Here is a 23,074-nt window from a genome sequence, read left to right as displayed (position 1 = left end):
GAATTGTAGAATTCATTTAGTTATCAACATTTTGGTTACTGTCATGGGGGCTGAGGAAGAGGGAGTTCTCAAGGCTGTCTTGGTGGCTTGGGGGTTGGTTGTCCTGTGCAGTTAGATATGAATACTGGAGGAGGAGGTTCTGGGGACATTTAAATTGGAGGCACCAGTAGGAGATCCGGACGGCGTTGTCTAGTAGATGATCAGAAGCATGGGTTGGTGTAAGGCTGGTGCCAGGGTCAAGCACCGGGAGCAGTCCAGCCCTACCGGGTGGACACGGCCATGCAGGGAGCAGGTGTAGGCTGAGACAGAACTCAGCTGGTCATGGTGCTGGGCGCTGATCAAGGAGCATCAGAGAGGTAGGAGAGCCACCGGGAAGCCAAGGCCATTGTGTTGTTACTGCATTTTCAGCGTGGTTTATTCACATGGCTCTTCGTACCTATGCTGACCAGAGAAGTAAGTTCTACCTATGTTAACTCTGCAGTGTCTTTGACCTAAAAGGAACTAAGCACGGATACATGCAACAGTGTGGACGAATCTCTAAAACATCATGTTGAGCCGAAGAAACCAGACACAAAAGATTGCATCCTGTAGGAGCCTATTCTTTGAAAAACAGGCCAAGCTGACGTGTGGTGTTAGAAAACTAACCTCGGGGAAGGGGCGCAGGGAGATGTTTGCATTCCCTGTTTAGGGTGCATGGAGGTGACACCCAAGCATCATTCAGTACCGTGGCATTCAGTGGAGTGGCCACTAGCCACATGTGGCAGTTGCGCATTTGACATGGGAGTGATCCAGATAGAGATGTGCTGTGAGTATAAAAATATACACCAGATTTTGAAGACTTAGTACAAAAAAATGTAAACTATCTTAATTCTTGTATTATTACATGCTAAAATAATATTTTGGATGTATTGGATTAAATAATATATTATTATACTTAATTTCCCTTTTTAAAAACTTTAAATGTGGCCACTAGATATTTAAAATTACAAATGAGGCTCACGTTATATATACATACACTGTGTGTGTGTGTATATATGTGTACACACACACACACACACATATATATACACACACATATAGATACACATACACATACAATTTATACACACACACTGGACGGTGCTGGTTCAGTATGTCAACATTCAGCTGCATGGTCAAGCTGGTAATACTAATTGTGATCATCAGTTCCCCTCAGTAGCTTTTATGATACAAAGTAATAAGCACTCAAAGGCCCTTGGCCATCCTGTCCTCATGTGGACACACCTGAGGAAGTTTAAGGTAAAGAAAATAAAGAGAAAAAAGATGTTTTTTTCCTTAAGCAAGTTTCAAGTTGACAGCTCAACCTAACGTCGGCCGCCGCCGCCCAGCATCCATCCCCAATGCTGCCCTTTCTCCTTCAGCTCCTAGTCCACTTTGATCCAGCCGAGGGACTATTTTTTTTTTAGACTATCAAAAAACATATTTTCCTCCTTGAAAATTTTGCGTGCCTTTCTTTCGCCCTTGTAAATGGACAGACCAGATGTTTTGGCAATAGACAAACGAGCAAGGTGTCCGTTGCTTACAAGGCTCTATTGTAATGCACGTTGTTTATTGAATCGCAAATACCAGCTGCCACCCCTGACCAGAGGGAGACTTCTGGGTCTCACCATCTCAGGCTCCCAGTGACAGAATGTCCTGGAGGAAGTTAGACTCGGTTTTGTTTTTTGTTCTGTGGTTGTCTCTCCTCTTACCACCTAGAGAGGACAGCTTTTATTTTTAAGTAAGAATAGTCTGGTCTACAGCCACGCCACCCTGAACAAGCCCGATCCGGTCTGATCTCGGAAGCGAAGCAGGGTCGGGCCTGGTTAGTACTTGGATGGAAGACCACCTAGCAAGACCAGGTGCTGTAGGCATAAAACATAAAAAATAAAGGATTGTAAGCTGACAAAGTCCTTGCAATCCGTGAGGTCAACCAAGGGTTGCCTCGCCTAAAAAAAAAGTAAGAATAGTCTGAGTTTTCCTTCGCTTTCTTTCAATGTAAAGAAATTGCCCAAGGATGGTACATAAGTCAGCCCTCTTTTCCTGACCATCCTGCAAATAGTTGGCTGATAGGCAGAGATGAAGGGAAGAAAGTCAGAACTGGTGGTGAGGGGAACCTTTACTTCTACTTTTAAAAAAATGTTAGATTTATGATATTTAAACACGTAGAAGCTGATATTTATCGAAGCATAATTTACAAACAGTTACATACACAGATCTTAAGCGTTCAGTTCTTTAGGTTTTTATAACTCTCCATCCCTATTCCTCTCCTATCTACATCTACATCTGTAGCCACCACCCTAAGTCGAGATAAAGAATATTTTTCGTCCTTCCAAAAATTCCCTCGTGCCCCATCCATTCAATACCGTTTTAATCCGGCTAAGGTTCAGGCTATTTAAAGTTAGTTTTCTAACACCAAAGCCTGTTTTTGAAAGAATAGACTCTTTCTGTGTCTAGTTTCTTTGGCTCAGCATGGTGTTTTTCATCCCCATTGTTGAGTGTATCCGTTCGTAGTTCCTTTTAGCGGCTGAGTAGTGTTCTATTGTGAATATTCTACAATTTCTTTATCCATTCCCCTGTTGTCAACAAGATTCCAGTTGATTCCACTTTTCAGCTATTGCAAATAAATCTACTATGAACATTTGTTTACCGGTCCCCTTGAAGATGTATGTTTTCATTTCTCTTGCTAAACACCCAAGAGTAGGATGGCTGGGCCACAGGGTCACTTGTATTTTTTGAAATGGTCAATGCGCAGAACTGTGGCCACAGATTGTAACCAGCGCCATAGCAACAGCTCGGCAGGTAAGGGTCATTTCGGCCCAAGACTGAAAATGCTATGATTTTTCACAAAACCCTCATGTATCTTCTTCCACTGGAATCGCAACCAGTGGGAAGGACGTAAGCAAGGCACACATTCTCTCCATTTTAATAGAGGAAGACACTGTGACCCTGAGAGAGTAGGTGGCTGAGAGAGTAAATGACCCATCGTCCTTCGACTGCTAAGGGTGGAGCCAGGACTAGAACCCAGGAGTTCTGGCTCTTGGTCTCGTTCTCATTCCACTGGCCCGTTTCTCCCAGAAAGGCACAAGCCAGCGAGAGTATGAGGTCCGGGAGAGCTCTCTCAGGAAACATGCACTAAACGCTTTGCAACCCCCTCCGTTGCCTTTCCAGTTGACGAGCCAGGACAAAACCCCCGCCGTGATCCAGAGGGCGATGCTGAAGCACAACCTGGACTCCGACCCAGCCGAGGAGTACGAGCTGGTGCAGGTCATCTCGGAGGACAAAGGTGGGCGCCTGTACCTGCTCGTGCCTTCTCGCAGTGGGTGACCGCAGTTCTTAGAAGTCAGTAAATGGATACGGTGTCATTTTTAAATGGAACCAAGTGGGGTTTCTAATTGCATGAAGGTGGAGCTGCGTGAGGAGCCATGCCGTCGCCTCACTGCAGAATTAAAGGTCTCACGCTGCTCCTGCCCCAACGTCACTTGTCATTTCTACATTGGGCTGAGCATTCCTCCTGCCTGTTCTTGTAAACTTCTCATCCTACATCAGGTCTATGTTGAGAGGCGGGGGGAGTCTGTTGGATTCTTGTGGGTGGCCACACACCTCTTTTACCCACTGATGTGTGTCTGAGTTGTGTGTGGACCTGAAACGTAGCAGTTCCTGTGATAATTTCTCATCGTTTCAATTAATCATTCATGAGAGGCTTATAAGCTTGCCTTTCAAAAGCTTATCTTTATTCATGATTGATCTTCAAGGAGCAAAAAGCTTCTAATACTAGAATTTGAAGGATCTTTACCTCACACTTATTGAGGCAAAGAACTGGTGATCCATAAAATGTTTCAATATGCCTAGAAACCCCTTATTTAAAGAAATTCTTTTTATGAAAACTGGGCAAATACTCACCCTGAATGTATCTATTTGCTGGTTTGAACTGGGGTTGTATTTGTTGAGAGGAGGAGACAAGCTGGCGGATAACTCCTCCATATCCTGTCACACCATAGAAAGTGACTCAGAGTAAGTCTGCTCTCCGCGTACAGAAGGAGCAGCAAATATCGTTGTGTGAGTCCAGCCCTTTCTGCTGACCGACCTGGCGGTGACCCATGCAAGTGTCAAAGGCTTGTTCACCAACTAGCAGCCCCCTTGGAAAAGGAAGGAAGAATTATACAAATCGAGAGTATGGCAAGGGAGCAGCGATTCATATTGTGTTTGACCAAACCAATCGCCCAGGGCAGACCGGCCCCAGAGAACGGCCAGGATTATAGTATCTTTTCTCAGAGGCGAAAGCTATAGCCGCTGAGAAAATTCTTTTCAACTGTTGGACGTTTTCTCATTTATTCAGCTGAATCTAGCTTGTGGGGCAAACTTTTCTCAGTTATATCTTTTAATGTAGTTACAGTTAAAATTCTAAGCCTCCAAAGTGGTCCCTTGGGTTTTACCATGATGCCGACAGAGCGATGCGAAGTTGAGCCTGGCGGGTCCATGAACCAGGAGCCCCCGGGTGCAGCGCGGGCCCAGCTTTACTCACCGCTGGTCGGTCCTCGTGGGCAGTCTGACCTTCCTGGGCCTTGGTCCTCGGTTAGTGAAGTGGACACGATACCCTACTAGTTCCTCATACATCACAGGGCGATTGTGAAGATGACAAGAACGTGCTGGAAGACGTGCTATGTGACATACAGCTGTGAGGTCCATTATTACCGACCCCGGAATATGTGGGCAGGAGATTGGAGACACTTTAAAGGAATTATTCTTTATGGAACATTTGTGCAAAATATGTTCCAGAGTCCCCTAGAACCTCCTTGTATAGAATCTCCATGTATGAAGTTAATATAAGGCCGATTTAACCCAGTTCCAAAATCAGATGCCTCTACCGGTTGCCTTTCCCATGCCACCACCGTAAAGCTAGACACGCACATTTTACCTTTTTGTTCCTTGCTTGTTTTTGAAATACCCATCATCCCTGAGCGCTAAGTGGTATATGCCTTCTTTTAAAAATAAAGATAGATTAAAATAACTTCAGTTGATAATTTCACATCATACCTGGAATAGCCCTTATTCAGAAATTGCAGCTATCTACGTAGGAATCATTGAAGTAGACAAGTTTCAATGTTACTAGAGATACACTATCTTACCTGGATGCAGTTTAATATTTAAATTCAAGTTCTCGATGAAGAAAGGCCTCCAAAGGAATAAAATATTGGTTCGATTTGGGATTACTTCACAAAATATTTCAATATTCCAAGAGTTCTGAAAAACGCTGTAGGTTTTCTACTTTTTTCTCCACATCCTCGGATTCTTTTCGTCTCTGAGAAAAGCTGTGTGTTGGAGTAGAAAATGGACTGCAGGAGGAAGGAGGCCTGGGTTCTAGTCCCAGTTCTGCCGTTTACTAGCCATGACCTTGGGAACGTCATTTAAACTCCCCCGGGCTCTGTTTCCCACTGTACTTTCTTCCAGCTAAAACGTGTTGCATTTGAACATTTAGTTTATGGGTTGAATTTCTAGGAATGTATTTGCACTTAGATTTTTAAAAATTGGCATTGAGATGTTGTTGGAACCAGTTCTCTGGAGGGGGGTTGTCACTTTTTGGTTTGGTTCGCATTCTAGGGACAAAGGGCTGAAGTCCCAGCCTTGGGTCCAGGCAGAATATACCCCCACCACTGTCAGTGCTGGTTCGACCCACACAGCTGACCACCTTCTCTCTCCTTACTGTTTCTAGAACTCGTGATCCCAGACTCGGCAAATGTCTTTTATGCCATGAACAGCCAAGTGAACTTTGACTTCATTTTACGCAAAAAGAACTCCGTGGAAGAACAAGCGAAACTGCGTAGGCAGACCAGCTCGACCTTGCCCAGAACGACTAAACGGGGCTGCTGGAGCAACAGACAGAGCAAAATCACCCTCTGAAGGGAGAGGCCGGTGGCCCCTTGCTTGCCAAAGGCACGGCGGGGCTGAGAACAGGCCACGGTGACTGCAGCTACCATCCAGTGTTAGGGAGTCATTGGTGAAGGCATCAGATGTTTATGGAGTACCTCTGGGGCGCAAGGCACTATGATAGGCGTTGAGGGGAAGTGGGGGATGAATTCGACATGAAAAGGATGAACAATTCACTGATTCTCCTTGACCTATTTGAGACTGAAATGCAGAATTATCCACATTTATAAATGTATATATATATAACACATATTTGGTATGTATGTGTATATATATAGGTATATGAGGGACTTATAGAATATTCTGGACTATGGAAAAACAAATTTGCACAATGGCCTGGAAAGCTGAGGTCACTTTTTACAGGGAAATAGAAGGAACTGAGAACCTAGCCTCATACCTTCCAGACAGATGGATTCAATCCTGTGAATACAGAGTGTCCTTGGTGCCAGTATTAGGAGAAGTCCAAACCGTTTTTATAAAGGGCAAGAATTACTTTCTCAGTCAAGTGCCACCAGAAGAGAACAATTGTGAAGGCTGGAATTGTCACGGGCTGAATGAGAGGACACTTTTGAAAGGGTTTGGATGAGCCAGTGGCTTTCGACCTCTGCCTGCATCCGCTGATTTCTGCTACTCTGGGGGTGGGGGGCGGGGGGCGGCAGCAAAGGGCTTCAGAGGTCCAGCCAACCCTCCGGTCCAGCTGTCATGACATTTCTGGAGTCAACGCAAGCCCGTTTCGACTGCTGGCGACCGCATTGTGTTTCTGTTTCCCCCGTAAAGAACATATCCCAATCGTGGTCGTTCAAATGGCCATGTTCTTTGGTAACTTACCAGCCGGAAAAGAAATCACAAAAGGATGGTGACTCACTGGGACTCTTCTCTGTCTCAGAATGCCACTACATTGCCTTTTCTGATGGCCTTTTGCATGTAAAGGAGTCTTTTGCCATCTGGATCGTAGTACCTCTATGTTATGTGCAATTTGTTTCTCAGGTGTAGAAATTCTACTGCGATTGACTCCTATTGGATCATTTTGAGCCTGTGAAAGATTTCTAAGCAGCAGTTGCTGTTATAGCCCCTCAGATGTTCCCTGCTGACAGCAGCATCCTGTTTTACTTATTAACTTTTATAGCATTACTGTGCCTCGTCACGGGAAAAGAAGCGGGGCTCAGATATTACCTAAATCCTTTCTAAAGAGATCTTCCAGTTGGAATCAGTCACATTTTTCTTCGGGTCCCCACACTGCTATCACGGTGTCACTGTCAAGCGACATTTTTGTCTCTAGTAACATTGCCCTCTCCCTTCCAAATCTGAGCTGTGCTAGGTTTGAACTAAAAGCCATATGCGAAATGTCGACGCGTGTGAGAAGCACTTTCAGAATGTTGTCCCTTTAAAGGAAAAATTTTCAAAATACCAGTTTTTATTCCAAAAATAAAAAGGATGAAGCCAGATATGAAGACTAGGTTATAACATGGAGCTTTTTTCCCCATTCCTAATCCTGTAACACAGCTCCCAAAGGTTATGTGAGGCTTATGTGCATAGCCATAGGAAATCTGCAAGGAACACCCGAGAAAGTTTAGAGATTTGTGGCGGTGGACCAAAGAATGAGCCCAGAAGGCCTCACATGTCCTGTAGATCTGCCTAGGACATCAGTCTGTGCATCGTAGAGACCGACTAGGTTTCGGCCAGTCGAAAAGCACTTTCTTCTGTTTGCGAGGCTCGTCCCATCTGTGCTTCTGCGCTTGGAGGAGAGATGGCCGAGGTGCTAGGCATTGTGGAAACTGAAGTAAATGTAGCCTCAGCCTGAATTTCTTGGTTTGAAGGTCGAAAAAACAATAGAGAAGTGTCAGCTTGATTTAGAGTGTAGCTACCAAGACATACATGTGCCCGTGTGCTCGCCCTGTGTAATTATACTGTATATGTAGAGTCTAGATTTATATACTGCAATGTAAAAATATATATATATTTTCCTTTTTTAAAGACAACGGAAATTCCAGTTAGATAAAACGTAGCCTCATTTATTTAATGCCACTTTAAATGTCTTAAATTTGTTTCCTGGTGGACAGCCGGGTAATGCTTCTAGCTGCTCGCATGCTTGTCTTTCTGCATCTCCGTCATCTGTTTACCTTTTGGTTAAACTAATAAACTGATTTGGGACTTGGTCGGCGTGTGCTGCCAGACCCAAAGGGACGGCATCTGGAGTATTAATCGAGTGGGTCCTGGGTTCCAGATGTGTCGATGAGCGTTTTGGAAGCCTGCTCTGACTCGGGTAGAGGGAGCAGAGTCAGAGGGGATCCCCAGTGGCAGAGTCAGAGGGGATCCCCACACTGGCAAGTGTCACAACGCTAGCAAACCAGATTTGGGGGAGAGGATGACCTCCTTAGGAAACCACAGTCCAAGCGGACGCCTTGCTGCTAGATTGCCAGTCTTAGGAGTCATGCTGTGCGGGACACTTTCTATAAACCTGAACTTCAAGGTGGGAGTCGAGGTAGTTCTCTGCTGACTTGCTGACAGCCTTTTCCCCAGTCTGCACGTGCTACTACCTGCGTAGTTCTTGAAACCTTCCATGGCGTTCTGGAAGCCAGCAGGGCCTCTGTAGAGCGACCAAAGGCCTTCCAAAAAGGCGGTCGGACTGAGGCCCACTTCACTCGGCAGATGCACATTATCGTCTTTTCCTCGTTGTTTCCAGTAAGTCCCCAGAACTGTTTTCCGGTGGATTCCTAAATGGATCCAAATGATCAAGTTTTCTGGGCCCTCGTGGGATTTTGGAGAGAGCCACGCAGGCATTTTAATAATTAATGACATGAGGCGGGGCAAGATGAGAAAAAGGGATTTCTATTTCTGGCAGTAGCTGACTATTTTTTCAAGATCATTGTAGAAAACCGAGCCCCTTGTTTTGCCTCTTTCTAGAAACTGAGCTCGGTGACTTTTTGCCTAAAGGAATAATGTCCTAAAATGTCCTTCTCTGGAGCCTTTTCAAATTTGCTGCGCAGCTTGCGGCCACGAGGGGGCCCGCAGCGCTGCCCCGCGCCCTCGACCAGTGGCACGGGGTAGGTCCCCTGAGGCGGGTCCTCTTGTTCTACAGATGCAATGATACCGGTCAGACCCTGACTCAGAATTCTCCTAGGAGAAGTTATTTCCACTGTTTTGCATTACTATTTCCCCTAGAGCCTCTCTCAAAATGAAATACTTCTAGAAGGGATGTATCAGGCTAGGCTGAAGTAATAAACCATGAAACCTTCGTAATTTTTTTTGAAGGACGGTTTTATGTTTCATCAAGTCACAGTGTACAGCCAGCCAGGCGGCTCTCCTTCGCGACTTCCCCCTAACAGCGTCTCAGGGATCCAGGCGGCTTCCGTCCTGCAAGTCTGCCATCTCGGGTTCTTCCTTCACGTCTCGGCGATGGTGGGGAGAACTCGCCACCGTTCCTAACTGCCTTAGACCAAAGCGACAACGTCACTTCCATTCCCAGGCGTCTGGTCAGTCCGTGGCCGCGAGCCAAGAGCAAGGGAGGTGGGAAATACAGGGTAACACCTAGAGTGCCCCGTGATCATCACCGTCTCTGCCACAGCGGAGTTACGGCTTCTGAAAAGGGTGCACAGGTTTATTTTCCCACAGCCCTCAGCAAAAGCCAAACTTCGGAAGAGGTGGCCATGAGGACTTGAGGTGGGGGCCGCGTGGAGCGCAGGAAGGGTTGAAGAAAGACAGGTGTTCAAAGGAGGAGAACATGCCAGAAAGAGTAATTTAATTTTGTCTACAATTAGCCTTACAGAATTTAATTTTTAGGGCGCGGTCACCACCAATTTACGCGCTTCTAATGTGGTCCCTACTCTGACTAAATTTGGAATTACTTTACAGATGTCGTTGTTGAAAACAAATGCAGGACATTTAAAGTGTTTACACGTAACCCACGAGATCAAACAGAAGCCAGGCAAATTTAATTATTTTAGACTCAGAATTCGAAAACCACTGTGTGGTGTGGTTTCTCAACCTCTCTACCCGGACAACTGGAAGCGATTCACTTACTTAACACGCTGAGGAATCCGGTGTGTGAACGTTTGCTTACCAGTTGGAAGTCATCTTACAAACCACGAGTCGGCCCCTCACGTTACAGAGATAGGGGCTGAGGCCCAGGGCACTTAACTCGGCCGTTCCAGGTCAGGGGCAGAGCCGTGAATGACCGGACCCACGGTCTGCGTGTCACTGGGCTGGGCGCTGAATCCTGGGGGCTTTCCTGGCAGGCTCGCCTCTGGGGCCTCACAGAGCCGGGGAGGGTCTGCGAGCTTCATGCCCAGCCTTCCAGCCACGCGGGTTCACGCCGTCTTGGTTAGACGGGCATCTAGTTGGTTCTTTAAAGTCTCCAGAGAACATTCTGCTGCTCGGCAAAGCACTGCCACCTGTTATCCAAGCATCATCTCACAGAGAGGAAACGGCCGTAGAAAGCAGGGTGACACTGTGAGTTAGCTCCCCAGCTAGGATTTGAATCCATTTGATCCCTGAACTTGGCTGGCCCACGGGCGTAGGGTGGGCCGACAGGAGGGCTTCCTGTGAAAAGCACCAAGTTCACGCAGAGTCAAAGAAGGAGTGGATGTGACAGAGGCTCCGGTGCCACCCGAGAGGGCTGGGACCTCCCAGCTCAACCTCTCTGTAAGCCAGTTATTGGCATCCAAGAACTTCATCACAGGCTCCTCCAAAGAAATTTTATTCCCACCATTGTTTAATCCCAAAGCAACATTTTGTGTTACAGTTCCAATTTCTTACATAAGGGGTAGCAGTAAATCAAGTTTTTTAAAAAATAGTGAATGATTTAAACTTTCTGGATTGCTCCAGGCATTAAAAAAAAAAAAAAAATCAAGGCACCAGTTCCAAAATGGGAAAAGCATTCTAAATGAGACTGTTAGCTTTCCCCAGACATCTATTTCTGATTCTCATTTATATAATATCTGACATCCAAGCCTCCAGCAAAACATCACCAGAGAAGATGTCAGAGCAGCTGAATAGTCAATATATATGAGATTTTATAGGGGTTGGAGCTGCAAGTTCTTTTTACATCAGACTGTGTGTGTGTGTGTGTGTGTGTGTGTGTGAGAGAGAGAGAGAGAGAGAGAGAGAGAGTGAGAGAGAGAGAGAGAGAAGAGGGAGGAGAGGGAGACAGAGAAAGGCATTACACGTTAGTGAGAAAACAAGAAACAAGACAGACTGTCCACCAGAAGCTCTGCAGGGATGGTTTGGTGTGGATGGGGTCTGACCCCAGGCCACTTACTTCCTTAGCCAAGTCACTCAGCTATTGCCTCAGCTGAAAATTAGGGGTTGATGATAGTTCCCACCTCTTGAAGGTCACACAGTGTTAAATGACACAGTGCACGTGACACTTGGCGCCCACCATGAGTCAGCTGCTGCTACTCCTGGGAGGCTTCTCACCTAAGGGGGTCCCGGCTTCCCAGAAACCCTCCAGCCTCCTTCCCCGGTTGAGCAGCCACACACTGCAGCTGTGACACTCTCAGAGATGTGATTTCAGATGTGCGAACGGCACCCTGGGAGAATCTAGCCCACTGCTGCTCTGGATAAACCTGACGTGGAGTTGGAGGGCAGCCAAGGCTGTGGCAGCTGGTTCCACAGCCGTGGGCCAAGGGGGCTCCCGGAGAGGGGACTGTGGGCCCCGCGTGGCCCTGACCACACCGTCCGGGCTGCAGGCTCGCAGTGTGGATGCCCGCTGGCCAGGCTTTGATGGGAGCGGTCAGCGGATGCAGAGTAGCCCTGACGAGCCGGAGCTGCGTCACCACACAGAGCCAGCGGTGATCCCCTGAGAGTCCCACCCCTCGGATTCCCTCTGTAGACAGAGAGGAAAGGTCCTTTCACCAGAAGCCACCCTGCCTGCTGCCATGCCCTCCCTTCTGTGTCCACCTGGACCGTGCGTCTCTCCCTGCAGGAAGGGCCCTCTGCTCAGACAGCTCTGCTCAGGGACAATTTGGATGCCCGGCTGTGAGCTGCAACTGTTCCAAAGGCACTGGGGGCTCCCGGCATCCCACGTGTCCCTTTGCAGGCCACCTGGCTGGACGCACCTCGGTCTCTCCGACTGTTGTGAGTTTGCAAGGATAAAACAGCCACTTGAAGGCCCAGACGTTGCCACGGCCATTCTGAGCCTCCCTTCTTTGCGTTTTTCCCTCTGGTTCCTCCCTCCTTTTCTGGCCTGTGAACCAGTCTCGCTTTCTCCGCTGACACTGATAGGCCCGAATTTGTCTCTTGTCCCTCTGTCCTTGCATTTCTCTCCTGGGCTCTGTGTGCTGTGCCCTGGAAGCCACCTCTGACAACTCCCCTCAGTTCCCCGAAGGCCTGTGTCGCTCATCCCTGACACTCAGCTCAGCGGGGGGCGTCTTCCTTGTCCCCAGCCTGAGCAATGACATCCTCATCAGGTCTCCACAGTTTTCAAAGCGGTTCAAACCCTCCCATCAACACTCGGACATCTCAGCTCTTGTCTGGGACTCTTCTTCACACTGCCCGTTCTCTCTCTGAAGAGCACATTTTGTCACTGATTATTCTCCAGGCTCTTCTGAAGAATGCTGTCCACTTCACTCTGAAGGTCAAATTCCCTCATGAGCAAGAGCTCAGACATCTGTCCCGCCTCCCCTAGAACAGGAAACGCCCGAGGAGCCCCCTCTGGACCCGTGGGGTCGGGGTGGGGGGCTGCGAAGCTGGCAGGCACTCTGCGAGTCCTGTAATTGCTCAGACATCGACATTTTATTAAAACGCCCATGCTGGAGGCAGCTGACCCGAAGAAACTACAGGGAGGGGCAGAAAAATAAACTCAGCAACTTAAAAATAAAGAGAAACCAATGCTGGGAGGCGATTCTTCATTCTTTCCACTTCTCCTGAGGGCAGATGGGAGGATGGCTTTGGGCTGGTGTCACCCGAGCCACTGGAGCAAAGATCATCTCAATATTAACACATCCACGGGTGGAAAAAAAGAACACAGACCACTTTATGTAAAGTCACAGAGCAGAAGGAAGCGTTCTCCTGCCCAACAACAAATTTTAACCAAGCCTTTCTATTGCTGGCCTTGGAAAGCCATTCGGTGTTTAATAATTCTGTCGATAAATTCTTCCTCTAAACTTTTTGCTGTAATTCAAGCCATATCTTCTTGTTCTGCGCTCGAGGGGCCACCATTTGCTATGTCACCTGTGGTAGCCCAGTGTGTTCAATCCAGTCACCATAACTTCTCTTTCCCAAGCAAAAAAGGGCCTTTCGCCCCTACTGCCCAGACTCTTGGCCCATGTCTCAGCCGCCCTGCGTTGCCTGAGGGCTGTCATCAGCCCGCTCACAGAGAAGCCACTCCGCATGCCACTGCTTTCTCCTCTTGGCCCTCCTGCCTCAGCCACGTTTAATCAGAACGTCCTGAGGGAGGAAAGTGCTCTCCGAAATAATAAAATCACCATGAAACACGAAACATGGTCGTAACGATTATTTCCATGGTGCTCGCTCTTAGTTTTCTGTCACCCACGTCATGCTATTTTCTTATCAAATGACCAGCCTCTCGTTTCAGCTCTCACTTTGTCATTAGCTAACTCCCTGGTGAATTACTTCCTTGTCAGTCACGAAGATCCTTCTGGATCCTTTCTCTGCCCCTCTGTTTACTTGGAGAAAAAGTCTCAAAAGCACATTGTAGATGCCTCACCTTTATCTGACAGTTACCTGTTAGACGGATTTGCTCCAAGAATATGTGAAAAGACTCCCGAGTGTAGAGCCGAATGGGAGCTTTGCTTGTTTTGCACACCAACATTTTACCGGAAACCTCTGCGCTGTCTGTCAAGAGTCAGCAAACCTAGAATTCCCCCCGAGGTGAAGGCCTCTGCATTCACGACGAGACCGCCCGCAGCGGGCGGCTAGCCCACCTACCTTGCCATCATTATCAGGTCTCGATCTTCTTTCTCGTCATCGACCCCAGCACATACCTGACTCTTCAGTCCTGCCCAGTCCCCCATCCCTGTCACAGCACCTTCCGGAGCCCCGTACTTTCGCGGTGACTAGAAAGCATTCCCGCTCGCCACGCCCAACCCTCCTCCCTCTTCTAAACTGCCATTCACGCCCCTCAAAGCAACACAACTGTCGCTTTCCCCACACAGCTGCCTCAGCGGGCCTCCTCAGCAGAACCAGGGCATCTGGGGTCCTATGGCCCACTTCGTTCCAGCCTCTGGAGTGAAGCCCCCCTGCTCTCCTGGCTGCTCCACTGGACCATGGAGCCCACAGCAGCGGAGACTTTTCCTACCCTCTGAGCATCTCAGTGCCCAGTACAGGGCCTGAGGTTTGGGGGGAGCATGAAATCCAAGGGGCTGCTAACACCAAGCTGGATTCACTCTCTTTCTCTCCCTATGGCCCACTTCGTTCCAGCCTCTGGAGTGAAGCCCCCCTGTTCTCCTGGCTGCTCCACTGGACCATGGAGCCCACAGCAGCGGAGACTTTTCCTACCCTCTGAGCATCTCAGTGCCCAGTACAGGGCCTGAGGTTTGGGGGGAGCATGAAATCCAAGGGGCTGCTAAAGCCAAGCTGGATTCAGTCTCTTTCTCTCTCTCTGTTTTTGTTTGTTTGTTTTTTTATTTGCTCAGGATAAAGCTCTTTGGCCTTGGACAAGCATCTCAGTACCTTTCAATGAATGGATAGGCTGACCTAGAGCACGCAAATGCAAGCTGGACGCCCCCCTCGCCACCCTCCCACTGAGCTCTCCTGTTCTTCTATAGCCTAGAATCCTTTTCAGCTGACCCACCTCTGCCCAGCAGCCCAAAACAACCCCCGCCGGACAGGAAGGTCAGTGACCACCCTCTCCTGTTATTTCTGGCCTTTGACGTCTCTGTTCCAGAGCAGACCTGAAAAATCCCAGCAACATTGGCCATTGATCCGCGTTGGAAGAACCAATAAACAATCATAGCGTTGAGCCAAACGAATTTTTTTTTTTTTAATTTTTCATAAAGAGCTCTAGAAGGCAAGTAGTTTATCACTTCACCTCCTGAAATGACACAGCATGACAGACAGTGTAGTGTGCTGGGATGCTGGCTTTTTCTTGTTTTCCAGAGTTCTCGCAGCGGGCCCCAGTGAACCCAAAGCAAAGCCCCCGCAGTGTGTCCTCTGTCCATACTCAGTAGCACCAGCACCGCTAAAGTCGGGATCATCTGTCCAAAAGATTCCACGTTGGATCCCAAGATCCAGACAGGGATCCAGATGGAGTTCAACTTCCAGAGGCAGAGGATCGGTGCCACAGCCGGAGGCAAGGCCTCTGACACTGCGAAGGTCAGGTGTCTCGACTTTCTCAAGGGGAAGCAGGAAGAAGAATGAGGCCAAGGAACCCCTGGGGTGCTGAAAAGGCGACTTTTTAAGGAAATGCTGGGTCTGCAGTTCACACCTTCCCAACAGAAGGACCATGCTGGGGATCCCAGACAAGAGCGGGGAGAAGCGATGCCTGGGCTAACAGAACCAGAACTTTCTTCACAGTAGGACAGTCCTCATCTAAAATTCTACAATTTAAAACCAATGTCTTTTAAGAATGGGAATTCATAAACCCATCAGACCAGCTGAGGGGGAAATAGGAAAAAAAAAATGTTCTCTGTTAAACAAAACCACACACAAAAAAACAACTCAATCCCCCCCACTCCCAATACCCCAGCCACCTCCCACCCCATTAAAAAAATATTGCGAACGTCACACACACTTGCACACACTAAAATACACAAACAAAATACTTAAGGGAACCTTAGGGATCACCTAAGGGTTTTTCACAAGCTCTCCAGGTGCTCTTTCTGTTTCTCTAGGAAAAAAATAAAAATAAAAAGAGTCAAGCTCTGACAGCTGTGTCTATGCAATAAAAATTGCAGTCAGCCGATTTCCCTTTCCTCGGTCTCCTGGCCTATTAGTCAGCGTAGGAGACTATCAGCAATGACAAATCAAAGAGGAAGGCCCAGGCCGGGGTCCCGTGAAGGCACACTGCCTCGTCCTGCATCCGGGGCCTCTCTGGGGAGCAGTGAGCTGGTACACGCAGCAACTCCGTCCCCGGGCTCTGCTCCAAAGCTCGAAGCTCCAACATGGAGGCCGCCGGGGAAGGAGTGTGTGGTCAGGAGGCTCGGGGAGGCTATTTCTGGAGGCAAAGTTTTGCTGCTTACAGGCACGAGAACGTAAACCCGAAGCAAGTCGCCATGAGATGGCCAAAGATCACAGATGGTAGAGCTGGAAGAGATGGTGCCGTCCAACTCTGCCTTTTACAGATAATCGATCTATAAAGAAAGCAGAGAGGTTGTCTGCCCTGGATCCTGACTCCCAGAGCTTCCCTGGTGTTTGGCCTGAGTCAGCTGATCAGTCTGTTGTTTCTGACTAAGGTCTCTCACTGGGAATGGAGAGTCATTTGCTTCTGGATGGTTAGGGTTCCCCCACTCCAGAGTCCACCTGGGAAATGCAGGAGGACCAGATCGTTGAATCAAAGTGTCTACACGGACCGCTCCCCAGGGTGCCATGAAAGCTTGAAACATCTGTTTTTCTGCCTTTTCTAACAGATTCTTCCCCCATATTTTATAAAATAAATAATCCAAACGAATGAAAGACCCAGGCAAGCACAGTTGCCAGCCTGACAAATGTGCTCTGCCTCTTAACAGTGACACATAAAACTCACACCTGCAATTCATTCCCCGGTGGAGGGGTGAGTCTGATGTGCTGATCCTCTGGGACAGAAATTAGACACCAGCCCTAACCCCTTATATATTAAATTTATCTCCATAAATAGAGCATCCTAACTCAAGTGACCGCAATCAAAAGGTCAAAGTTTGAGTTGTTTTTTCCTCAACTGTCTACACAAACCCCCGAATATCTACTAAGCTATACCCACATGGCAAACTGGAACCTCTTTATGAGACCTTCAATTGCCACGATGGTCAAAGGCCAAGTCGCAGACCCAACACCCATCCTCGTTGTATAACTAGGACTATGATGAAAAATTTGCTTTGCAATAAGGCTCATCACAGATCCTTTAAGCAAAAAGGCCAATTAGTTTGATTTTAAGTGATTTGATTTTCCCCACAAACTTGCGAAATACACAAGTCTTCAAAGTTACATCTATGACATAAAATGGGCCCACTAGACCAATGGATGTGGTCCAGCTGGCATGGCTGCCTTGCCCACCTATGTATTGATGGGACAGTGTGGTGATCACCTTTCTCTTGGACGAGTCTCTGAGCCATATTTTTCAACCTGAATGTGTGAGAACCGGTACCATACGGGTAGTGGACTAGGCATCAAGAGTAACATTGACCTTACTGGTCGCCATAAAGCCTGTCTTCCTGCCATCTTAGGAAATTTGGGTTTAGTTTCCTTATTCTCCTCCCCTGTCGAAAATATTTTAGTTTCGATCAATCGCATTAGACTTCTTTGCTTAGATGACTGTGACCACGAGAAGAAACCGGAGCAAAAAGATGAACAGCCCGTTAGCGAAACCGAAGGGTGGCGACGCCCTGTGGCGACTTCATAGCTCATCCCGCGAAGGCACCGTGTCCAGGGAGGCTGGTGGTGGCAGGGCCTCTGTGTTCTTGGCGTTGCGGTGGATGTGCCCTTGCTTCCGGGACTTCCAGGAATGTGTCCTGTCCCAGTCAGTAGCCACCGTCTCGTTGTCCCAGATGGTTGAGGTCTCCGTGTCACTCAGATACCCCGGCTGGCCTGTGTAGTGTGTCGGGTAGATGAGCAAGGGTTCTGCAGAGAAGGCCTTCAGGTCTCTGGACTCGTAATACTCCTTGTACTCGGCTCTGGACACAAGAGGGGACAGGTGCGTGAGGGGCAGGTGACAGGTGCGTGAGGGGCAGGACGCTGACAGGACGGGGGAAGGGAGCGAGGGGCCCTGCTCGTTATCTCTTAACCTGTCGGGGATTCATCTGATTGTCTTTTAAGTTGTGTCCTTTTGTGGAAACCTTTATAAACACGATAAAAGATCTTTAGGGGCTTTCAGGTGATCTAAACAAACACACAAAGAAAAAGTCAGGATATTTCTCTTGTATTTGGATAGACTAGTTTAAAAAAGATGAATTTTAGGTCTTACTCTAAAAGTTAAGAATTAAGCTCAGTTGGACCATAATAATTAATAAGTGTGATCAATCGATAGAAAACACCCTGTTCCTGATTAGTAAATTAGACAGCTGGATCTGGATGGTAGTGAATTCGGGGTAGGCTTGGAGACCTGCCAAGCCGGCTTTGCATTCCAGCTCCCCGTGAGTGTAAAGTTGAGGAATGATTTGACCTCCATCCCTCGGCTCCTGTGCACATTATATGAAGTGACATCTGCTCAGCTCCTAGATCAGTGAGTGCACCATAGGTGTTAACTTCCTTTCTGATAAAGAGATGATGGTTGGCCTCCATGCTTCTGCCAAGATGCAACATGTTTCTGACCTGTTGCATAAAGAGGGCGAGGAGCCCCATCTTTACTGAGGGCAGGAGACAAAATGAGCAAGACAGAGATCAGGAACTCTCATCCGCGAAAATGAAGACCATCTAGGTGAGAATCACACAGCAACCGAGAGAAGGAGCCACGGTTAGAACCGGGTCTCCTGCTCCATTAGTGAATTTAGGAATCATTGATTGAGCAGCTTGTATGTGTAGAGATTGGTCTAGGCTCTAAGGACAGAGACATGTAAGGCTGTTCCTGCCTCAGGGGCCACAATTATTGGGGAGGCTGACAAGCACACCATTAGCTGCCACCCCTTTCGATAGGTGCTGGGTCGGTGTGAACTCTTGGGTTACAGGAACCCTGGGCATGACACTGCTGCCTTCCATGGATACCCTGTGCACCTCACTCTCCCTGAGCCTCCAACACACCTCCGTGATCACAGGTATCACAATACATCACATCGACTGTTCACAGGTCTGGGCTCCTGACTACATTGTAAGCCGCGGCCTGGCCAGCAGCACACACAATAGACTGAGAAATGAGTTGAAAAATTTGAGGTGCTTAGGAAGATGACCTTCACCTTGAGGCGTATGAGTTTATGGAAATAAGGAGATCAAAGACAAGGAGAAGACTGAGCAGATTAGGTCCAATTAAATTACACTGGGTCCAATTAAATTAAATGACATTTAAATTAAATTAAATTAAGTTACACTTAGGTCCAATTAAATTACATTGGGTATTAAAGAGGACCCCCCTGCAAGACTCACCATTTCTGCCTCATCGTCCCCATCTGGAAAGGGGATAATCACTCGAGTTAGCCACCTGGGTCACGATTATGGAAAAATCATTTAGGAAAGCAGTACACCTTTAGAAAATACCAAGTACCACTGGAAACTGAGCAGGGGAATGGATGGACGGGCTGTGCCCACAGGACAGGCAGGCAGTTCAGGGCACTCACACGGGATGCTTGTCGTACATGATTGGCAGGAACTCATCCACGGGCAGCATCTTCCCAAAAGGATCAGCTCCCACCAGCTTCTGTGCTCCTTGCAGAGAAATGGCGTAGCCCAGCGTCCAGTAGGAATAGTCAGCTTCGACCAGATTTACCACGTTGGGCACTGCTTTCTCGGGCTCTTTTACTTGCATCCTCTTCCTACCGATATAGCTAAAAGGAAGTGGGCAGAGGAGAAAATTCCAATTGGGAGACTGGACATCTACAAGAACAGAGCACAGCTTCGAATACACTTTGGAAAGCTCAGACCAACTGTGTCATGTATTAAATGTATCATGTCACCAAACATGACTGTCATCTGTCGCCAGCGGTGCCATTTCCCTGGCTCCATTTATCAACATCTCATCTACTTTTGCCTAGCAGACTGTGTTTAAGCCAGAAAGTTAAGATGTAGAGATCCTAAAAGATCTTTCAGATCATTTCCCAGAGGTAGCGTGAGATCTCCAGCTTTGTTTATAGAGGTTGGAAGGGGACGAAGGTCAGATGTGAGAATTCTGAGTCTGTCATTTTCAAGTCCAGAGTCTCAGCCATCTATGTTTTCTGCATCGTTCTCCAAATGCTGCTGGTAGTAAACACTGAACAGAAAAGACTATGGGAAAGAAACAGTCAGCAATAAAAGATGCAGGAACCCAAGAGTGGCCCCAAGGGGGCTCTTCCTGGGGCGAGTGAACGACAATGCCTGCATGACCTTCTCCCCCTTGCACGCGCCTAGCTCTGTCCAGGCTTTTTCCGAGAGCTCTGCTCTGAGAAGGGCACCCAGGCTAGTCTTGTCCTCCCTCCATGAACAACTTCTGCAACACAGGGGGTACCCTCAGACATTTCGGCCTATCCACAGCTATTCCTGGATCTGGAAACCATTACTTTTGTCCGGAACCTGTTTATTTTCCACCTGCTTTGAGCAACTCGAGGAGGTGCCTGCTTCCTGCGAGCTAGGCAAAGCTGACTTCCTCCATTTTGCTTTAAAACTGTCTCAACAGTCAAGGGATTCCTCTTGTCAAAACATCCCAGGATTTGCGGAACGAGTCAACGTTCACCCTCAGTTCCTCTGAAGACATCAAACGAATCCTCTCAGCCACTGTCTCTTCAGAACTAAGAGTCTGAATTTCATGTGTCATCGAGTGGAAGAGAAACTTCTACTGAGCACTTGAGGCATGGCTCAAGTGACTGAGGAACTGAGTTTGTACTCAATTTATTAATATTACTTAATTTAAATGATAAAATTGAAAGTATGTAAAACATTTCACACGCTACTAACTGCGTAACATTTACTACACAAAATTTATTGTTTTAAATCAAACAATTGTCATTATTAAACAAAATGTATTGTTTTGGTAAGACTCCAGTTTACTTCTGCAAGTTGAAAACTTAGCATCAAATTGAGATGCTTTGTGAGTGTAAAACATCCTGGATTTTGAAAAAGGCACGAGAAAGGAATGTAGACTAACTCATTAATAGTTTTTAAAAATTGATTACATGTTAAAATAATATTTGGATGTGTTGGGTTAGAGAACATGTGTTATTAAAGTTAATTTTACCTAATTTATTTTTACCTTTTTAATGTGATTACTGGAAATTTTTAAACAATATACGTGGTTCACATGGTCTTTCTATTGGACAGCACTGCCCTATATGACTTCAGTGGCTTGTTCTAGTCTTCTCATTTACTATTTCCTTGTTTTCTGAAGAAATTTAAGATAGCAGCATGGCTAGCCTATCAGTTTTCATGTTTTGAGTTTAAGTAACATTTGTTTCTTATTTATTTTAGAAAGTGAGAGGTGAAAAACTTGAAACCACTATAACTCTTTAAGATGACGCAATAGATTTCGAATATTTTGACTTGAGAAGTCTGTGAAATTTAGAAAACATCTGTTTGTTTTTATTTTTCCTGTATCCTTATTAGAATTGTTCTTCTTTCTTGGGTCTGTTGGTACTTTGTCCCAAGAAATGCACCAACAAAACTACAAATGAACAGGGATATGTGCCAATTCTAAGCCTTAGACTCTCCGAGTCCTCAGTACTTCTGAAGCTTATGTGAAAGCGACCTTTGCACATGTCACGTGAGCATAAAATAGCTTCCAGTCTCCATGCCCGTGAGGCCTTAACTGCAGGCTGCAGAGCCACAGATTCAGAAAGCTGAGGTGCGGTGACTCCTGGAGGAGTCTTAAGGGACAGTGCAGAACCTAAGCTCGTGGCTGCTATGTGACAAGCAGCCAGTCTCTTCATTACGCAGTGATGACCTCTGGGTCTACTTCCCATGGATTAGTGGAGCCATTACTCGGTTTCTTTAGAGCTCCGAACGGTGCTGTGGGCCCGTAGTTAAGTTTTCCTCCGAGGACGGGAGGGGGAAGCTTGTCTGCTGCAGCTGCTCCAAAGGAACAGGTACTGCCCTGATGGAATTGCCTTTGACACACAGCTGGGGAGTGAACATAATGCCTGGGAATTTTCTGCCTCATTGGAGGGGAGCAAAAAGTGTCATTTTGGTTTAAGAAGAAAAGGAGGGAGGAAGGGAGGGAGGGAGGGAAGGAGAGGAAGAGAGAGAGGAGAGAGAGAAAGAGAGAGAGAGAGAGAGAGAAACACACAGAGAGAGAGAGAGAGAGAGAGAGACAGGAGAGAGACAGAGAGAGTGAGAGCGAGAGCGAGAGCGAGAGCGAGAGAGAGAGAGAGAAATTCAATCTCCAGAGGTAGCAGACAATGAGCATTAACTGAATGTCAGTTCTGCTTGGTGAACCTGGTTTTCCTGCGACAGCCTCTGACCCGCGCCAAGCCCAGCTGTCGGTGATCTCCCTGCTTGCATGGCTTCCCTTCTCAGCAGAAGAGACTTCCCCCTTGCCAACCCCCCACACCGCCAGAGGCTGCAGAGGGGACCTGCTGAGGCTCAAGTGTGACACAGAACCCTTGCCCTTGAATGAATGCCTCCTCCTCTGACTTCACAGCCTCTCTGTGTACCACGTAGCTTCCCAGGTGGGATTTCTGTGATGCGCCTGAGTAAGTGCTCATTCTGAAGGACCCTGATCTACAGGCAGACTCCAGGTCTCATAAAGAATCTCCCATAGTTTCTTTTTCACCCAGCAGAAACCAGTGGCTATACTCTACTCACTTCTGGTTTCTGGGAACATTTAAGGAGAGAAAACCAGCTAAGCAGAAGCTTGAGCTGTTATCTCCTACCAGCTGGGGAGGTGGGGCTCGCTGTCCTTTGGAAAGGACTGAGTGCCCCTCGGTGCCCTCTCATAAGTTTGTCTCGTCACTCACATCAGTTCCCAATCCAGCTGAGCCTGGTCAATGTCATCCATCAGCTTCATCAGCTTCTTCTTAAACTGATGTTCAAAACGCACGTCATCCTCAATAACAAGAGTCTTCTCCAGCTCTCGGTCAATTACCTACAAAGGTCATCAGGGGAGACACCCTATGAAAAGTTTGATACCTATTCTTATTAAATAAATAAGTATGAAAACATCGAGAGTATAGTACCATAATATGTAAGAAATAACTGGATTCTACGCTGATGCCCATCAACACCAGAATGGATCAATAAACTGTGATATATTTACAGCAATAAGAATGTATGATCGACAGTTCAATGCAACGTTGCAGATGAATCTTACAAACGTAATGTCAAGAGCTTGTACATAAACATAGGGTTCCTTTCATATTAAAAAAGTACAAAAGTAGACAAAACTATTCCTGCTCTCATTAACAGTCAGGGCGGAGATTACCCT

The 23,074-nt window shown here is 47.3% G+C and overlaps 2 protein-coding genes and 1 pseudogene across 5 annotated transcripts in view; 2 read left to right on the top strand and 1 right to left on the bottom strand.

Moving 5' to 3' along the window:
- The window catches only part of RGL1 (ral guanine nucleotide dissociation stimulator like 1), a 142,151-nt gene extending 134,021 nt beyond the window's left edge, over positions 1 to 8,130 (top strand). The window contains 2 exon segments of the mRNA XM_025043882.1: positions 3,190 to 3,304; positions 5,732 to 8,130. Of these exon segments, the coding sequence (XP_024899650.1) occupies positions 3,190 to 3,304; positions 5,732 to 5,919 (303 nt within the window). The 3' untranslated portion in view covers positions 5,920 to 8,130.
- On the top strand, positions 1,774 to 1,892 carry LOC112476461 (annotated as a pseudogene).
- Positions 8,131 to 8,280: 150 nt separating the features above from the next.
- Positions 8,281 to 23,074, bottom strand: part of COLGALT2 (collagen beta(1-O)galactosyltransferase 2) — an 88,064-nt gene continuing 73,270 nt past the window's right edge. For 2 of the 4 annotated variants that reach the window (XM_025043884.1, XM_006907743.3), the window contains exons 10-12: positions 22,608 to 22,735; positions 19,305 to 19,511; positions 16,462 to 17,711 (exon numbers count right to left, since the gene is read on the bottom strand). In XM_025043884.1, coding sequence (XP_024899652.1) covers positions 17,435 to 17,711; positions 19,305 to 19,511; positions 22,608 to 22,735 — 612 coding nt within the window. In that variant the 3' untranslated portion in view covers positions 16,462 to 17,434. Of the gene's footprint in view, positions 9,601 to 9,962; positions 9,975 to 16,461; positions 17,712 to 19,304; positions 19,512 to 22,607; positions 22,736 to 23,074 lie in introns of those variants that run through there. The other 2 variants (XM_025043885.1, XM_025043883.1) reach the window with 2 other exon arrangements.

Source organism: Pteropus alecto, unplaced genomic scaffold (assembly GCF_000325575.1).
Source record: "Pteropus alecto unplaced genomic scaffold, ASM32557v1 scaffold101, whole genome shotgun sequence".
Taxonomy (NCBI): domain Eukaryota; kingdom Metazoa; phylum Chordata; class Mammalia; order Chiroptera; family Pteropodidae; genus Pteropus; species Pteropus alecto.
This window is presented reverse-complemented; position numbering and strand designations above follow the sequence as displayed.